The sequence below is a fragment of the Pristis pectinata genome, chromosome 11 (assembly GCF_009764475.1).
Source record: "Pristis pectinata isolate sPriPec2 chromosome 11, sPriPec2.1.pri, whole genome shotgun sequence".
Classification (NCBI taxonomy): Eukaryota; Metazoa; Chordata; class Chondrichthyes; order Rhinopristiformes; family Pristidae; genus Pristis; species Pristis pectinata.
In genome coordinates, this window is record NC_067415.1 from 48,116,344 (window position 1) to 48,132,029 (window position 15,686).

Below are 15,686 nucleotides of genomic sequence, written 5' to 3' on the forward strand. Positions count from 1 at the left end.
GAAAAGAAAAAAGATTATCAAAGGTTAATGTGCGTCTCTTACAAGTTAAAGATAAGATATCTTTATTAGTCACATGTACATCGAAACACACAGTGAAATGCATTTTTTGCATAGTGTTCTGGGGGCAGCCTGCAAGTGTCGCTACGCTTCTGGCGCCAACAACTTCCTAACCTGTCCATCTTTGGAATATGGGAGGAAACCAGAGCACCCAGAAGAAACCCACGCAGACATGGGGAGAACGTACAAACTCCTCACAGACAGCAGTGGGAATTGAACCCGGGTTGCTGGTGCTGTAAAATGTTACGCTAATCACTACACTACCGTGCCTGGAATAAGAAAATGGCAGAAAAGTAAAACAGAGAATTCTCCTTTATGGAAGAGGACACCAATAACCTCCTGGAAATAGTGGAGAATAACAAGTCTATAATGTATGAGGAACTGAAAGAAATTAGCATTAAAAAAATTAATATTGGAGAAATTACTGGTACTCATTTTGAACAGCTGTTGGTGCTGTGTTTCATATCCCCTTTGTATCTTATTGCAGTGATAAATGTACAAGCGTTGTGGAGGGCTGTTTCTGCATGAGTGGCCAATGGAGTCAACAAGCATGTGCTGATGGCTCTTTCATGCATTAACACATCAGAAGTTTGTGGGACCCAAAAGAGGAATTACGGACTCCATTGAACTCTCAAAGAGTTGCCAATTTTTCTTTACAATTACTTTGAAGTAGAATTGAACAGTACTCATAAACATTGTGCTCCATGATGTGATTAAAGGCCAAAGGATTTTGCACAGAAACATGGAACAAAGCTGCATTAAGTTATAGATTTTAGAAAACTAATAAACCCTCAGGACCCAATGAACTGCACCTCAACATTTTGAAAGAGATGCTACAGAGATAATGGAGGCACTGTTATCGTCATCTAAAATTCCAATCATTTTAGAATGGTTCCTACAGATTGGGAGGTTGCAAGTGTATCCCCACTCTTTAAGAAAGGTGTGAGAGAGAAAACTGGGAAGTACAGATCAGTTAGTTTGTTATCAATAAGGCAAAATGCTCAAATCTATTATTAAGGAAGTGATAACAGGGACTTCGAAAAAAATAATAGGATTGACTAAACCAACATTTATGAAAGGGAAATTTATCTGATAAACCTGTTAGAGTTTTTTGAGGCTGTAACTCCCAGGCTAAGTTGTCTAGAACTAAGGATGACAGTCTCAAAGTAACAGGTTAACAATTCAGGACTGAGAAAAAACTTCTTCACTTAAAGAGTAGTGAATGTTTGGAATTAACAGGATTGTGGAGGATTAGTAGCTATATTTAAGGCAGAGAATGATAGTTTTCAAATATTGTGGATATGGAAGGATAGGGAATTAGAGGAGGAAAGTGTTACTGAAATAAAAGATCAGCGATGATTTTACTGAACAGCAGTGCATTCACAAGGGGGCTGAGTGCCCAATTCCTCTTCTACTCCTTATGCTGGACATATCCTGTCATGTTTTAGGAGATTGGTCCATATCCGACGGTATCCAGATTGAATTGATATTCCTGAGTTTTGAGGATTGATGGGAGGTTAAAAGGCATGCCCTTCAGGACAACAGAGTGTGATTGATGTTAATGCTATAAACTGAAAAATGATCTGATACATAGGTGAACATCTTTGATTTATATGATCTACGTTACACTGAGATGAATACAAATCATCTGTAAGTGGATTGTGTCTTTGACAGAATTTAATGTCCTAAGCAGAGCTACATGGAAAAATGACCAAAAATAACACTGATGGCATTGTTCTGCTTGCACTTTTACAGGAATTTTGGATGAGGAGACACTGAAACGTAAAGATGTTGACCGGGACTTTGTCTTAATGTTCAGTATTGTGGATGAAAATCTGAGTTGGTATCTAGATGATAATATTAATAAGTATTGCACCATGCCATCTACAGTTGACAAGGATGATGAAGACTTTCAGGAAAGCAACAAAATGCATTGTGTGTATTTTTATTTGATTTTCTGCCTATTGTTTACTTTAATCATTGCTAAAATTGAATCTTACAACTGATAGCCACTGAAGCACACCAAGAACTTGTATACTTGTGGTCACTGAATTCAATGATGAATAACTACAGCTTTTGACTTGACCTTGCAGTGGTTTTCCATTAATATCATTTTAATTTATTTCATTAAAAATACTATAACGTGAGTGGAGAGTGTAAGTAATGGGTACAAAACCGATTAGTGGATCTTCCAGGTTGACTCCACTCAGTCTGGAAATCACTTTCATCCCATCATGGGGCCACAGACTAACTTAGGAATTTTTCATACTGGCCCTTGTTCTGTTCCTGTCTACAGTGTCTCACTCCTAATCCTTCTCGGGCCTATGTGACAATTATATGGCCATTTTAGAGTGGATTTGTATCCATTACTATGAAAGGTTTTGGCCCACCTCTTGTCCATACCCCTTCCAGTCACTTGGTAATGCCCTCCTTCCTCATCAATACAATCCTCCTCAACTCCCACCCCAAATTGTCACCATTCTATTCTTGACGTCCTGTGTTCTTGCCTGATCTTGCAACTCAGTTTTAAAGTTCTACTTCAGAACATGACAAATATGTGTGGAAAATTGTATGCCTCTTGAGCTCTGCCATTCAGTATGGGTATTGCTGATCTAATCTTTGGCCTCAAACTCCTATTTTCTGCCCCTTTTCCATCCATGTAGTCCAGCTTTGAATATACTTCATGACATAATATCTGTAGCTCCAAGATTCACAACCCTGTAAGAGAGGAAATTCTCCTTATATTTCAGTCCTAAGTGCTTTGGCTCTTTACCGTGAGACTTAGCCTTCTGGTTCTAGATTGCCCCACTGGGAGAGTTGTGGTTACAGCATTTACTCTGTCGTGATCCTTCAGAATCTTGTATTAGTCAATGAGATCTCTCATTCTTCTAGACTTGACAGAGTATAAGTACATTTTGCTCAATCTTTCTTCATAAGATAACCCTCCATGTTCTCACTGCTCCCCCTCTCTCCCACAGCCCTACAACTTTTTTCAACCCTGGAACCCTCCAAGTCTGGCTTCTAAGCTACTTCTTTCACTCCACCAGTGCAGGCCATGCCTTTACCCTTCTAGGCCATTAGCTCTGCAATTCCTTTCCCAAACTACTACTACTTTCCCCTTCTCTCCTCGGAACCTACCCCTTTGAGTCAACTTTTGCCTAAATTGCACTCCTACGAATTTTTAGACGCTGTCTTATACATGATATGTATTTCCATGTTATTATTAATCTTTCTCAGCTGCCACTCTCCCAGGTTTGAAGCCCCATTCAAATGGACCATTGCTACCTTAAATGCCTCTCTCAGCACTCGCCAGAGGTCCATTAAGTTAACCACTATTGCCACTTTTCAGTTAACAGCCCAACTCTCCCGTACTCCTAATTCATTAATCTTCCTGCCGAGTTTTCACTGAGATTTTTTAGACCTGGTATTTGAATTATATATAATGCATCTTAATGTGATTATTAAGAGAAAGAAAAAGCATTTGGGGTTGAAAAATTTGTTATCTGTCTGTTGTGTTAAACACAAAATCCAGTAGCAGTCTGCTTATGTAATTTTATTCTGTTGAATTTCGATTGCAGCCTCTCTATATTGCATGCTTAGCACCAGCTACCAAGTATGAAATTCTGCTCCCATGTGCTTTAAAGGTTCTTCTGCAGAATACATCTTAGTAGATCTCCAATGCAACAATAAACTCCTTAGTAATATGTGCCTACAGATAAATCTCAATTCCTGTTGCATTTTCTAATCTAGGCTTTTTACGTTCTAATCTTTGTACCTCTGCTATAACTAACCCTTATCCCACCCCACTTCATATATCCTTAAGTCATGGCACAAAGATGGAGTTTGAATCGATGAACAAGTTGAATGAAAGAAAATTTGCATTTTCAAAACCATTTTTACTAATAATTAAAATGTCTTAGTTTACATTTCTGTGTTGACTCCTCAGCTATCAATGGTTATGTTTTTGGAAATTTACCTGGCCTGAACATGTGCAGTGGTCAGTCTATTTCCTGGCACTTGTTTTCCATTGGAAATGAAGTTGACGTTCACTCGGCATATTTCCATGGCCAGACCCTCATTAACAGAGGTCATAAAGTGGATGTTGTTAGTCTTTTTCCAGCTTCCTTTATCACAGCACAAATGGTTCCCAGAAATGTTGGAAAATGGCTACTAAGTTGCCAAGTCAATGACCATATTAAAGGTGAGAAACTGACTATCTGAATTGCTTTAACTATTATTCTCTAGGGAAGCTGAACAGAATTTAATGGCTGACATTTTAAATTACATTAAATTTCTGTTATAATTTATTTTGTTAGCATTGTGACCTAGAGAGAGTTCTTTTGTGTATAATAATCTTATACTAACAGAATTGTAGACATCTTTGTGGGTTTATGATTCTGAAGAAATAAGGGAACCATGGTTAGCTGTGTAAGCAGCAGGAGTGATCTCATAGATGCTGATCCCTTCAAATCTGAACTTTACAAAAAGTAGTATAAAATCAGCTTTAAATGTCCAGGCACAGGTCTTGACTGTAATATAATGTAAAATGAGTGGTAGTCAACAGCCCATTTTCCCAATTTTATTTCTAATGAAGTCAACAAAAATAAAATCGAGGAGAAATATAAAACAAGCTGCTAACTTGCTATCATTCATTTTACACATTCTCCCAAAGGCAAAATTTACACTGTTGACTCATTTTGAGTGCTCCTGAATTTCCAACAATAAATGCCACAGAAACTGATTTTTAGAAGTCCTAGACTGTAAAAAGAATTTAAAGTAATTTACAACAGTTTTTAATCGTATTTTCTGTTGGATTTCATGTATTTATTTCTATCATGGAATTGCAGAAAATGCTGATTCCAAATGGTTCTGCAAATGTACTTTTTTAGATGTTCTATTGCAAAAGGGGAATAAAGATTTTGGGCTAGAGAGGATATAAAATACTTTTTTGATGGGAAGGACAGTGAATATGATCCAGCTTCCACCCCATTTTGACTAGATCATAAGAGGAGTCATAGGTGGCTCGTCAGGCTCCTCCTGGACATTTTTGGGAATTTTCTCTTCTTTGACTTATAAAGCCAGTGACCATGAACTGTTGCTAGTGTAAGGTAGGCATTCCTGGTGGAATTTTGCTGTGGGAAAGATTCCAGTGAGGGCCAGAGAGGTTAAAAAAAACCTCATCCAGTTGGTTCTCTGGAGATTTAGCACTGCTTTGTAAGGACAGATTGGCCTGAGTGGAGGTGGGTATCACTCACTGATTCTTACTGTGGTTCTCACCACAAACCATCTTAAATTGAATCCTCTGAGAAATTTCTTTTGTAAAGGCTGGGTCGGTAGGCTGGCTGTAGGTTTGAAGGCATTGCTGTGGTACTTCATTGAATTGTTTCTGACACTTGATGTAAAACAATAATTTGGGTGCAGAAACATTTTACCAGCAAGAATCAACTTCTTTAGGAGAAGTGGGCAAAAACTGGCAAAAATATTAAACTGTTTCCTTTCTTTTTTTGAAATGCTGTGCCTTTATAAATCTGAGTTTACACTCCCCTAGCCTTATTTTGTTTATCTTCCAGCTGGTATGCAAGCATTGTTTGTGGTGCAGGGTTGTGACCGCAATTATTCAGAGACTACACTAACTGGTAAAGAGAGAAAATACTTTATTGCAGCTGAATTGGAGCAGTGGAAGTATGGCCCCACAAACAAGAACTTATTTAATGATCAGCCACTAGATGCAGAAGGAAGGTAATTTTAAAAGTAACCAATTTATGATCAGTAATACCAGTTTAAAAAAATCTATCTTTGCTTTCAATTCTTCAGAATTCATCACCTTGTAAAGAAATAGATTGGCTTTTCCTAATACAGATCTCTGTCAGCAACATTTGAAGTATGAATTTATGTCCCTTCTGTTGAAGGCTCATTGCATATTTATTGTCTGAAATTGCCTTTTTTCTCTGGTGCTCAAGTATTATAACAGAAGAATGATTTTCCTCTAGTTTTCTGGTGTTGTCCAGCTGGAACTCCCTTAAGTCTATGAACAAAGGCACAGGATCTTATATTGCTGACATTTCTGCATTAATAAAATACATTATTAATAGCAATTGTAAGTGTTGTTGGCCATTGGCATATACAGCCCACCCTATCTTTTTAATTTCGCAATAGAAGGTTCAATAGGCCTTTCTTCTTTCCCTTAAATTTGGTATGGCATACTAAATTATTTATTCTTGTTGGTTTCTCTTTGTGCATGTGATTTTGTTTTGAGTTATCCCAGCAGTGTTGAAAGAATAATAGGATTGAGCAGAATTAGCATGAGTTTAGAAGAGAAGATAATGTTTGATTAATCTGCTGGTGTTCTTCGAAGATGTGACTAATAGAAGTGATAAGGGGGAAGCAGTGGATGTGTTGTATTTGAGGTTTCAGAAGGTTTTGGATAAGATTTCACAGAGAAGGTTTAGTCAACAAGATTAGAGCACATGGAGTTGGTGGTGATACGTTGATAAGGATTGAGAATTAATTAAAGGACAGAAAGCAATGAATGGGAATTGACGGGTCCTTTTCAGGCTGGCAGGTTTTGGCTAGTGAGGTACTGTAGGGATCGGTGCTTGGTCCCCAACTATTCACTTAATGACTTGTCTGAGGGGCCAAATATCTTGTTTCCAAGTTTGCCACTGATAATAAACAAGGTGGGATTGTGAGTGCAAAGGAGGATGTAAAAAGCTTCAAGGGGATATGGACAAGTGAATGAAAAGAATGGGTCAATCCCTTTGGTACATAAAGCAAATGAGCAAAGTACTTTTAAAATAGTGAGAGATTGGGTAATGTTGATGTTCAAAGGACTTGTACGCAAGTCGCTGAAGCCAACATGCAGGTCCTGCAGGTGATTAAGAGGGAAAGTGATATGTTGGCCTTTTATTACAAGAGGATTTGAATACAGGAGTAAGGAAGTCTTACTGCAATTTTATCAGGCCTTAGTGAGACTGCACTTGGAGTATAGTGTGCAATTTAGGTCTCCTTTCCTCCATGGAGGGAATGCAGCAAAGGTTTAAGAGACTGGTTCCATTGATGGTGGGTTTGTCATATTCTATGTGATTGTGTAGACTCTGCCTGTGTCTTCTAGAGTTTAGGAGAGAGACAGGTGATTTCTTTCAAACTTGCAAAATTCATACAAGGCTTAACATGCTGGATGTAGGGAAGATGTTTCAAAGGCAAACCAACAAAGATAAGTCTTCGAACAAAACCCCTTAGGAAGTTGGAATGAGATGAGAATAAATTTTTGACTCGGGCGGTGACTATCCCAGAGGGCTGTGGAGATTAAATCATTGAATTCATTCAATCCATGGATCAATGGATTTCTGGATATTAAGGACTTGAGGGATTTGGGGAGTGAGCAGGAAAATGGTGTTGAGGTAGAAGATCAGTCATGATCTTGATGAATAGCAGAGCAGGCTCGAAGGGCCAAATAGCCTCCACCCAATCCTCCTCCTCCTCATGTTCTTTCTTTGTTCCTCAGATAATTCAACAGATTTTCTGAATGTCAAACTGTCACAATAGGGAGAGGTTAGTTTCAAGAGCAAAGGGTGATTGGAAGTCTTGCTTTGTAATTTTATATCTGTATCCAATAGTTTATTCTCAAATTTTTTGTATGGAGGACTTTTGTAAATATTGATACACTCTCATGAAAGGCTGCGCCAGTGCTTCAAGGATGGACAAAAAACATATTATTAATATTGTCAAAATAAATAAAGGGTCATCTTAATCTAATCCAACTAATAAACCTAATCCAATTGGGAATGGCTTTCTATACCTCTATCAATTTTGCTATCCTTGATGGATCATTTATACTGCATTTGCCTGCATAGGAAATGCAGTGGGCAGGCAAGCAGTATGCTGGCAATGAATACTCTGTATTTAACTATTTCCAACTCAGCCATCTCCTGTCTGTCCTGTGGGCATGAAAATAGTGAGGCCAAAATTAAGATCAGTGAACATCTCAGCAAGTACCTACGACATAATTATTCTTGGAGCTCTAATGAGTAACATATACTCTTCAAAATTGTTTTCTGATTTTTGGCACTTAATTCAATGTTGCTTTTAATTCCTTACAGTAATTCTGAGATTTTCTTCAAAAAAAGTGCAGATAGAATAGGAGGAGAATACTGGAAAGTGCGATATGTTGAATATGTTGATGAAACATTTAGCACTAGGAAAAATCGATTACCAGAGGAGAAACATCTAGGAATACTTGGTATGATATATGATTTACTTTTGAAATGTTGTTTTTATTACTTGAAAATAATCAAAAATGACAATATTTTTATTACTTGTTTGTTAGGCCCAGTGATCAAAGCTGAAGTTGGAGACACCATTATTGTTACTTTTATGAATAATGCAGATCGTGCCTACAGCATTCAGCCTCATGGGGTGTATTTTACCAAGGAGTTTGATGCAACAAACTATGTTGATGGTAAAGTAATACATCACATTCTGTTGAAGAGTTTCTGTCTTTATATGTTGCACTTTTATTTTACACATTACACATTAGAATAATGGTTACAAAATTAATAATTGTCATCAATCCCCCTTCTTCTCCTTACAATCATAGCTTGAAATTGAATCTTCAGTGTCTTAGTCTTTAGTTTGATTGGGGTCAGGTGGAGATCTCTATGATAATGGAGCCAGGAAATCAAACCTAAATCAATTACACCTGATCCCTATTTGTTTTAGGCACCGCTCCATTCCTGGGCGATTAGTTATCTTCCTGACTAAACTTGGGCACATATGGGTAGAATCCAGGGTAGAAAATGTGGATTGCATATTATAGTAAGGGAAAGAATTTTTAGCAACCAAAAATTAACTATTGCACGTAAATGCTGCAAATGCAAAACATTTGTACCTGTAGTGAAGATGAGTGTGATAGTGTACTGCTGAAGTGCATTCAGGCAGTGTTTACACATTAAGCAGTAATACTGTTCAGACCGACACCTCTGCCATGTTGGGACCATGGTTTGACGGGTTCAGCTAAATGTGTACATTCATCAGCCCTCTCTCCCCCACTCCAATCTCCTCCCAGCTATCAGATCTCCTTTCTCCTATCGATCTCTGCTCTCTCCCTGTTCTGATCATTTGTTCCTTCTACCTCACACTGATCTTTTACCTTGGATATCTTGTCCGAACCCTCGCCCTCTCCCACCTCTCTGTGTGTAATCTACATTTTCACATTGGTTTTATCCAGGAGCACATGCAATTGCTGTACTGTGTGCATGTTTAGGTCAACTGGGGTGTGGCAGGAGAATTGGAGTGCACAGGATGATGTATAGGTTCCCTCAGCAATTATACAAGTGCAATTGGACATTTGCCAGCATTGAATCTGTAGAACAACAGCTCCTAGGAAATTCGTATTTCTGGAGGAGACTACTGTAGTCACTCTACACAAGGTGTTTCATAAATGGGGGGACTCTGCAGAACGTATTGTTTACCCAGAGACAGTACCTCATCTGGGTATTGTCTCTGACTAAAGGGGAATTGCTGTTAGCCTGTCCTACCCTATAGTTAGGCCTGGGATAGGTATTTAAAGCTGATGCTCAAAGCTAGCCAGGTAAAGGGATGGAGGAAAGGGGCTATGCTCCAAGGTCCAAGGAACTGCTGGACAATGAAAAGATGGCAGAAGTAGATTCTCAGACCAGTCTACAAATCAGAATGGTGTAAGAGGTTGACCAACTTTAAGAGTAGTGGTATTAGTAATTTAGGTTTTTACGAACTTTACTTCTTACTTAGCCCTGTAAAGAAAGTCTCATGTTGTTTGTGGGCCAAGTCTCATTTGACTGAGTAAGCAGAAAGAGTCGTTCATTATGGTTCATTATAGCATCTTAACCCCTGAGAGCCAGCATGGGATTTGTGATGTGCAGTTAAGTTTGTGCTAATTGCTAGGCACCAGTTATAATGATCCATCTCCCCTGTGCACCCCTGCTGATTCAAACTGCAAATAAAAATAATGGCCTTATTCCACAACTATTTTTAAATTTTTTTGATTCTCTTTAAATTGAAATGTTAAGGTTTTGAAAGAAATGGTTCACACGTTGAGCCTGGAACATCCTTCACCTATAAGTGGACTGTGCCACAGCATGTTGGACCTACAGTAAATGATCCACCTTGCCTGACTTGGATGTACTACTCAGCCACCAATATTGTGGAGGACACCAATTCTGGCCTTATTGGACCATTGATTGTCTGCAGGCAGAACACATTAAATCAAGACGGTTCACAGGTATTGTATATTAGAATTAGTTTTTAACTTTTTTTTTAAAGTAGGTTTATTTCCTTTTCATCAGATTTATTGGTATAACTTTTTCTTTCACCTGCAAGATCCTGCTGTGTTTTAATCTGTCTTTGCTATTTCTTGAGATATGTAATATAGATGGTTTTAAATGATTTAATGCTTACATAGATCTACTAGCACAACCAGAACCCCAGGTAAACAGAATCACATATGAGAGAGAACACTTAAGAATAAGGTGCACTAAATGAGCATCGGGAAACCTAGAAGAACAATATACTGTGCTCTGTATATTGCTTTGTTTTTTTAAAACTTTAAACAGTATTCTGGGTAACCACAAGGAGCAGGAAACCTTATCTCACAAATTTGATTTGAGTTTCCTGAAGAGGTGATCAAGAGGATTGATAAGGGCAGGCAGCAGCTGTCGTCTACATGGACTTCAGCAAGGCCTTTAACATTGGTAGGCTGGTCCAGGAGATTAGATCACATGGCGTCCAGGGTGAGTTAGCCAATTGGATACAGAATTGTCTTGGTGGTAGGAGTCAGAGGATGGTAATGGAGGATGGTTTTTCAGATCAAAGGCCTGTGCCCAGCAATGTGCCGCAGGGATCAGTGCTAAGTTCACTGTTGTTTGTCATCTATATTAATGATTTACAGTATACGAGAATGTAGTTGGCTTGGTTAGTAAGTTTACAGATAACACCAAAATTAGTGGTATAGTGGACAGTGAAGAAGGATATGTGAGATTATAACAGGATCTAGATCAACTGGGAAAGTGGACCAAGGGTTGGCAGATGGAGTTTAAGTCAGAAAAGTGTGAAGTGTTGCATTTTGGTAAATCAATACAGGGCAGGATTTGCACAGTGAATGGCTGGGCCCTGGAGAGTGTCGTGGAACAGAGAGGCCAAGAGGTACAAGTACATAGTTCCTTGAAAGTTGGCGACACAGGTAGACAGGGTGGTGAAGAAGGTGTTTGGCATGCTTGCCTTTATCAGTTGGGACACTGAGTACAAAAGTTGTGACATCCTGTTACAACTGTACAAGAGGTTGGTAACACCATACTTGGAGTATTGTGTGCAGTTCTGGGTGCCATACTGTAGAAAGGATGTGGTTAAGCTTGAGAGGGTGCAGAAAAGATTCACAAGAATGTTACAAGGACTGGAGGGCTTGAGTTATAAAGATAGGTTGGGGCTCTTTTCCCTGGAGAGTGGAAAGTTGAGGAGTGACCTTATAGAGGTATATAAAATCATGAGAGGGATAGATAAGGTGAATGGTCAGTCTCTTTTCCCCACAGTAGGGGAGTCTAAAACTGGAGGGTATAAGATTTCAGGTCAAAGGGGACCTGAGGAGCAACTTCCTCACACAGAGGGTAGTGGGTATGTGGAACGAGCTGTCAGAGGAAGTGGTAGAGGTGGGTGCAATTACAAGGTTCAAAAGACATTTAGACAGGTACATGGAGAGGAATGGTTCAGAGGGATATGGGCCAAATGCAGGCAAATGGGACTAGTGGGCAACTAGGTCAGCATGGATGAGTTGGGCTGAAAGGCCTGTTTCCATGCTGTATAACTGTGTAACTCTGAGAACAGCAGCAACCTGGAATTATCCTGAATCTAAGAAGCTGAGAATGAGTGTGACCCTGATCTCCATGGACTAAAAAGCCAAGACTCGCATGGGTTGTATTTGAGGCCCTCAGAAGTCAGAGGTCTCAGTGAGGACAAAGGATACAGTGCGAGCCCTTTAAATGTGGTTAGTATAACCTGGCTGTTCTATGACTAAATAAGAACCACCATTTTTCAGATAAGTGAAGTTGAAAATTTCACTGCAGATGAATTTTGTATGTTGCACTTGTGTTTGGGGGCAGTTTCATGCCAGAAAAATGGTGCTAGAGAAAATTAAAACCTCTTGATGGACACTAAGGCACCCAGGAATGAATTGCAGAACTGCTCTACTCCAGGATCACCTGATTTTCATTGCACAGCTGTATTATTTTTGGAGTTATGTGAATGAATTTGTGGCGCCATGCATTTAAATGGTCTCAAAAATACAGCCTTCACTCAACTAATCTTTCAAATATCTGACTTTCTTTTAAACTTTTTGTCAGCTTCTGTCTGTCTAAGAATTTACTTCATGCTGACATCACATCTCTGGGTAGAGCCTGAACCCACACTTCTCTGACTGAGGTGAGAGTGAAGACACTTGAGCCCATCTGATGCGTTGCCTCACCAGAGTGATGTACATACTGTACCAGTCTGTTCCTGGATTTTCCACAGACACGTAGCCAATGCTTATTTAGCAGAGGGAAAAGGTTGCGGATGATGAAAGTGAAGTTGTTTTGGATGGGAGGCAGCACAATTTTCCCAAATACCCTGCAGAAGTTAACTGCAGGATGCCTTTTAAATGTTTTTAGCATGTTTAGTAGCTGTTTCACTGATGGTTTATCCAGGAAACAGCCAAGTATTAGTCATACAGTCAGCAAGGAAGGCCCATGTGCATGAAGCCAGATTCAGCATTTATGAACATTGATTTATTTTTGTACACAACACTGTGAACATGTGTGGGTCTAATGATTGTCCTTGATGTTGTTAAGTTTGGGTTTCAGGTTTTGACTCTAAGAATTACATGCTGTTCATTACCCAGTGGGGGTTGGCAATGGTGGAGCTAATGGGAAAACCTTTCTTTGCAGTAAATATGCATGGCCTGTTCTGACCCACATGAAGCCTTGGGCCATGTGCCTGACGGACCTCCCCTGTGGGTTGTCTTGCACAAATTGCCCTGGGCTTTCCTGCAGCACCGGCTTTCTGGACATTGTACAAACAGAAACATGGAAAACCTAGAACTGCTGGCTTCAAGTACCTAGTGGTAGGAGGTTTTAAACTTCATTGTGTCTGCAATGCCACGTTGAGTTAGACTGAGCAATATTATAAACTACCTTTAGATAAAATCTAGTTGTGATGGAAAAAGTTTGACATCAGGTAGACTTAGAATATAGTGGGAAAAGGGAGGAAGGGTGGGAGTGGAGTGAGAGAAGAAGAAATTGATGACTGGCTGTTACAAAGATAACATCAAGTTAACATTTGTGCAGATCCTGCTGTTTCAGCTCTCCCTGTACATGTGGAAAATATGTTGGAATGCACAATATTGTTATTTAGTTAAGCTGACCGTGGCACATTTGGCAAAGTCAGTTGACATAGGTGTAGGAGCATTGGTGTACTCCATTTCTCAAAAGGGATTAAATGCCATTAAATGCCATACGCTGTTAATCTACCTCTAACCTGCCAAAGTACTTGACCATGTAGTTTTTCTGTGTGCTTCCCTTGGCTAGTTTAGTGTGAGTTGAATGTTTAAGAGCAAAGCAGCTTTCAATCCCAGCTGCCTGTCATTCCTTCAAATAGTGTTAAATGGCAGTTGCCCACTGCCAAGCTCCCCAGCACCCTCTTGATCTATGGTAGCTTCTCTACTTTTTATTGACCTGGGCAATGTACAATCAATTTTCACGTTTTACAAACTTTCCTACTTTTCTATATCTTCTTGCCTTTAAATCAGATGCTTATGTGGCATAGTTTACAATAGCATTTTGTGAATGAAATGCCTTTGGAAATCCAGGAGAGTTCAAAAGTTCTGGGCAGAAAAGTGAGTGGTCAGTGCTTTAACCACTCCTCCTCTCTTCCCCAGTGATGGGCAGGAGAAATTTAGGTAGGGGGAGCTAAGAACATTAACATGGAGTATTTCCACATGCACCCACTACCTTATAACACCGATGCATTTTCTGGTCACTACCTGCCTGTCCCACTCTGGAGGATGGGACATCTCACTAACATCTTTAAACCTGGCTCACAGAGAGGTAGCTCTGAAATTCACTGCTTTAGTGTAGTTTCCTGAGGTTTGGGTATTCAACAGTAGAAGGACAACGATGCAAATTAGATGCATTTACCATACTTCTTGTGAGCTAAGAGGAACAGGAGTGCCTTTCTTTGGCTCCTCACGGATGTCTTTGGCCTCCCCTCTGTCAGATGATGTCTTCCTTCATGTTCCACCATGATCACTGACCATCTCCCAGTTCTCTGTTGTCAGGGTCACTCTCCAGGGGTCCCAGGCTGGAGGCTCCTATGATTCATTTCCTCTGCAGCCACCAGGCAGGTTTTCAGTTTGCTGGCTGCTGGGAGGGCAAAAAAATCCAAAAATAAAAGAGCTCTGCTGAGATTTTCTGCTTGGACCTCCTCCCCTTCTGCATCTAAATGTCAGGGAATTGGACTCCATTAACACAGTGATTTAACTTGGAACAAGTGGTTCTTTAAACCTCTGTGCATTTAGTCAATTATTAAATGTTTGTCAATCAGCTTTGGCAAGACCCATGATATAACATGTTTTTCATGGGACTGGATTGTGAATGAATGTCACATCAGCAAAGTGGGACTGAGTTCTACCCATTCCCATTAGCCCTTAGAAAACTTGAAGGAGATACAAAGGACAAATATTAATTGTTTTGGATGGAGATGGCAATCTTTTTAAATATATCTTTCAGAGGACCAACTCATATCTTTGTTCTTTTACAATGGGATGTTTTGGGTAGAGGATATTGCACTGTAAATCCTTCAATCATCATTTTTAAATTATGTTTAATTGACTCTTAAATATAGATCATATATTATTTTTTTCCACAGTCCCTGAATTCTTTTAGGAGGAGAGAATCTTATAAAATACTATTCTTAATCTTCCAGGGTTTTGATTGCTCTTTGTTTATAGCATCATGGTTCTCACCTCCAAGAAATTGTTGTTTTCCTGTTTCATGTACATTGAATGAATCAGCTCCATCTCCATGGCATGAGACTGCATTGAGTCTACCTTTCAGTTTGGATTTGTCATTTTCTTTTCTTAACCCCACTGTAGTATGAGGCAACGTTAGATTTCTGCTTATTATAGTGATAAATTTGATTTGTTTTTCTCAGTAGGTCTGGACAGAGAATTTTCAGCTCCACAATAACCGAACGTAATTAAAACTTGCAATGCCTTTGCTTGAAAATCAGCCCATAATGTCCTGTATCTTTGATCCTGTATCCATAATGTCCTGTATCTTATGTAGTACCGTAATTTTGTTTCTCATTTGGAAAATTATAATGTTTGTTTACAAATTTCCATAAATTTCAGTTTAAAAGTACTTTCAAGAAATGAGATGTTCATTTTTTTTCTTTTGTAGAAATATATTGACCAGGAATTTTACCTGTTGTATACAGTCTTTGATGAGAATCTTAGCTGGTATCTCTCAAAGAATTTGGAGACGTTTATTCAAAATACTTCTAATGTTGATTTGAAGGATGAAGAATTTCAAGAATCAAACAAAATGCATGGTGCGTGGTTATTGTCA

At 39.1% G+C, this 15,686-nt stretch overlaps 1 protein-coding gene across 5 annotated transcripts in view; it reads left to right on the top strand.

Moving 5' to 3' along the window:
• Window positions 1-15,686, top strand: part of LOC127575852 (ferroxidase HEPHL1-like) — a 55,626-nt gene that overhangs the window by 15,970 nt on the left and 23,970 nt on the right. For all 5 annotated transcript variants that reach the window (XR_007957134.1, XM_052026043.1, XM_052026044.1 and 2 more), the window contains exons 4-10: window positions 1,813-1,992; window positions 4,004-4,258; window positions 5,628-5,796; window positions 8,157-8,296; window positions 8,384-8,515; window positions 10,104-10,315; window positions 15,519-15,669. Coding sequence is in view for 4 of the 5 variants with exons in the window: in XM_052026043.1 (XP_051882003.1) it covers window positions 1,813-1,992; window positions 4,004-4,258; window positions 5,628-5,796; window positions 8,157-8,296; window positions 8,384-8,515; window positions 10,104-10,315; window positions 15,519-15,669 (1,239 nt within the window). In the remaining variant the exon portion in view is untranslated. The remainder of the gene's footprint in view (window positions 1-1,812; window positions 1,993-4,003; window positions 4,259-5,627; window positions 5,797-8,156; window positions 8,297-8,383; window positions 8,516-10,103; window positions 10,316-15,518; window positions 15,670-15,686) is intronic.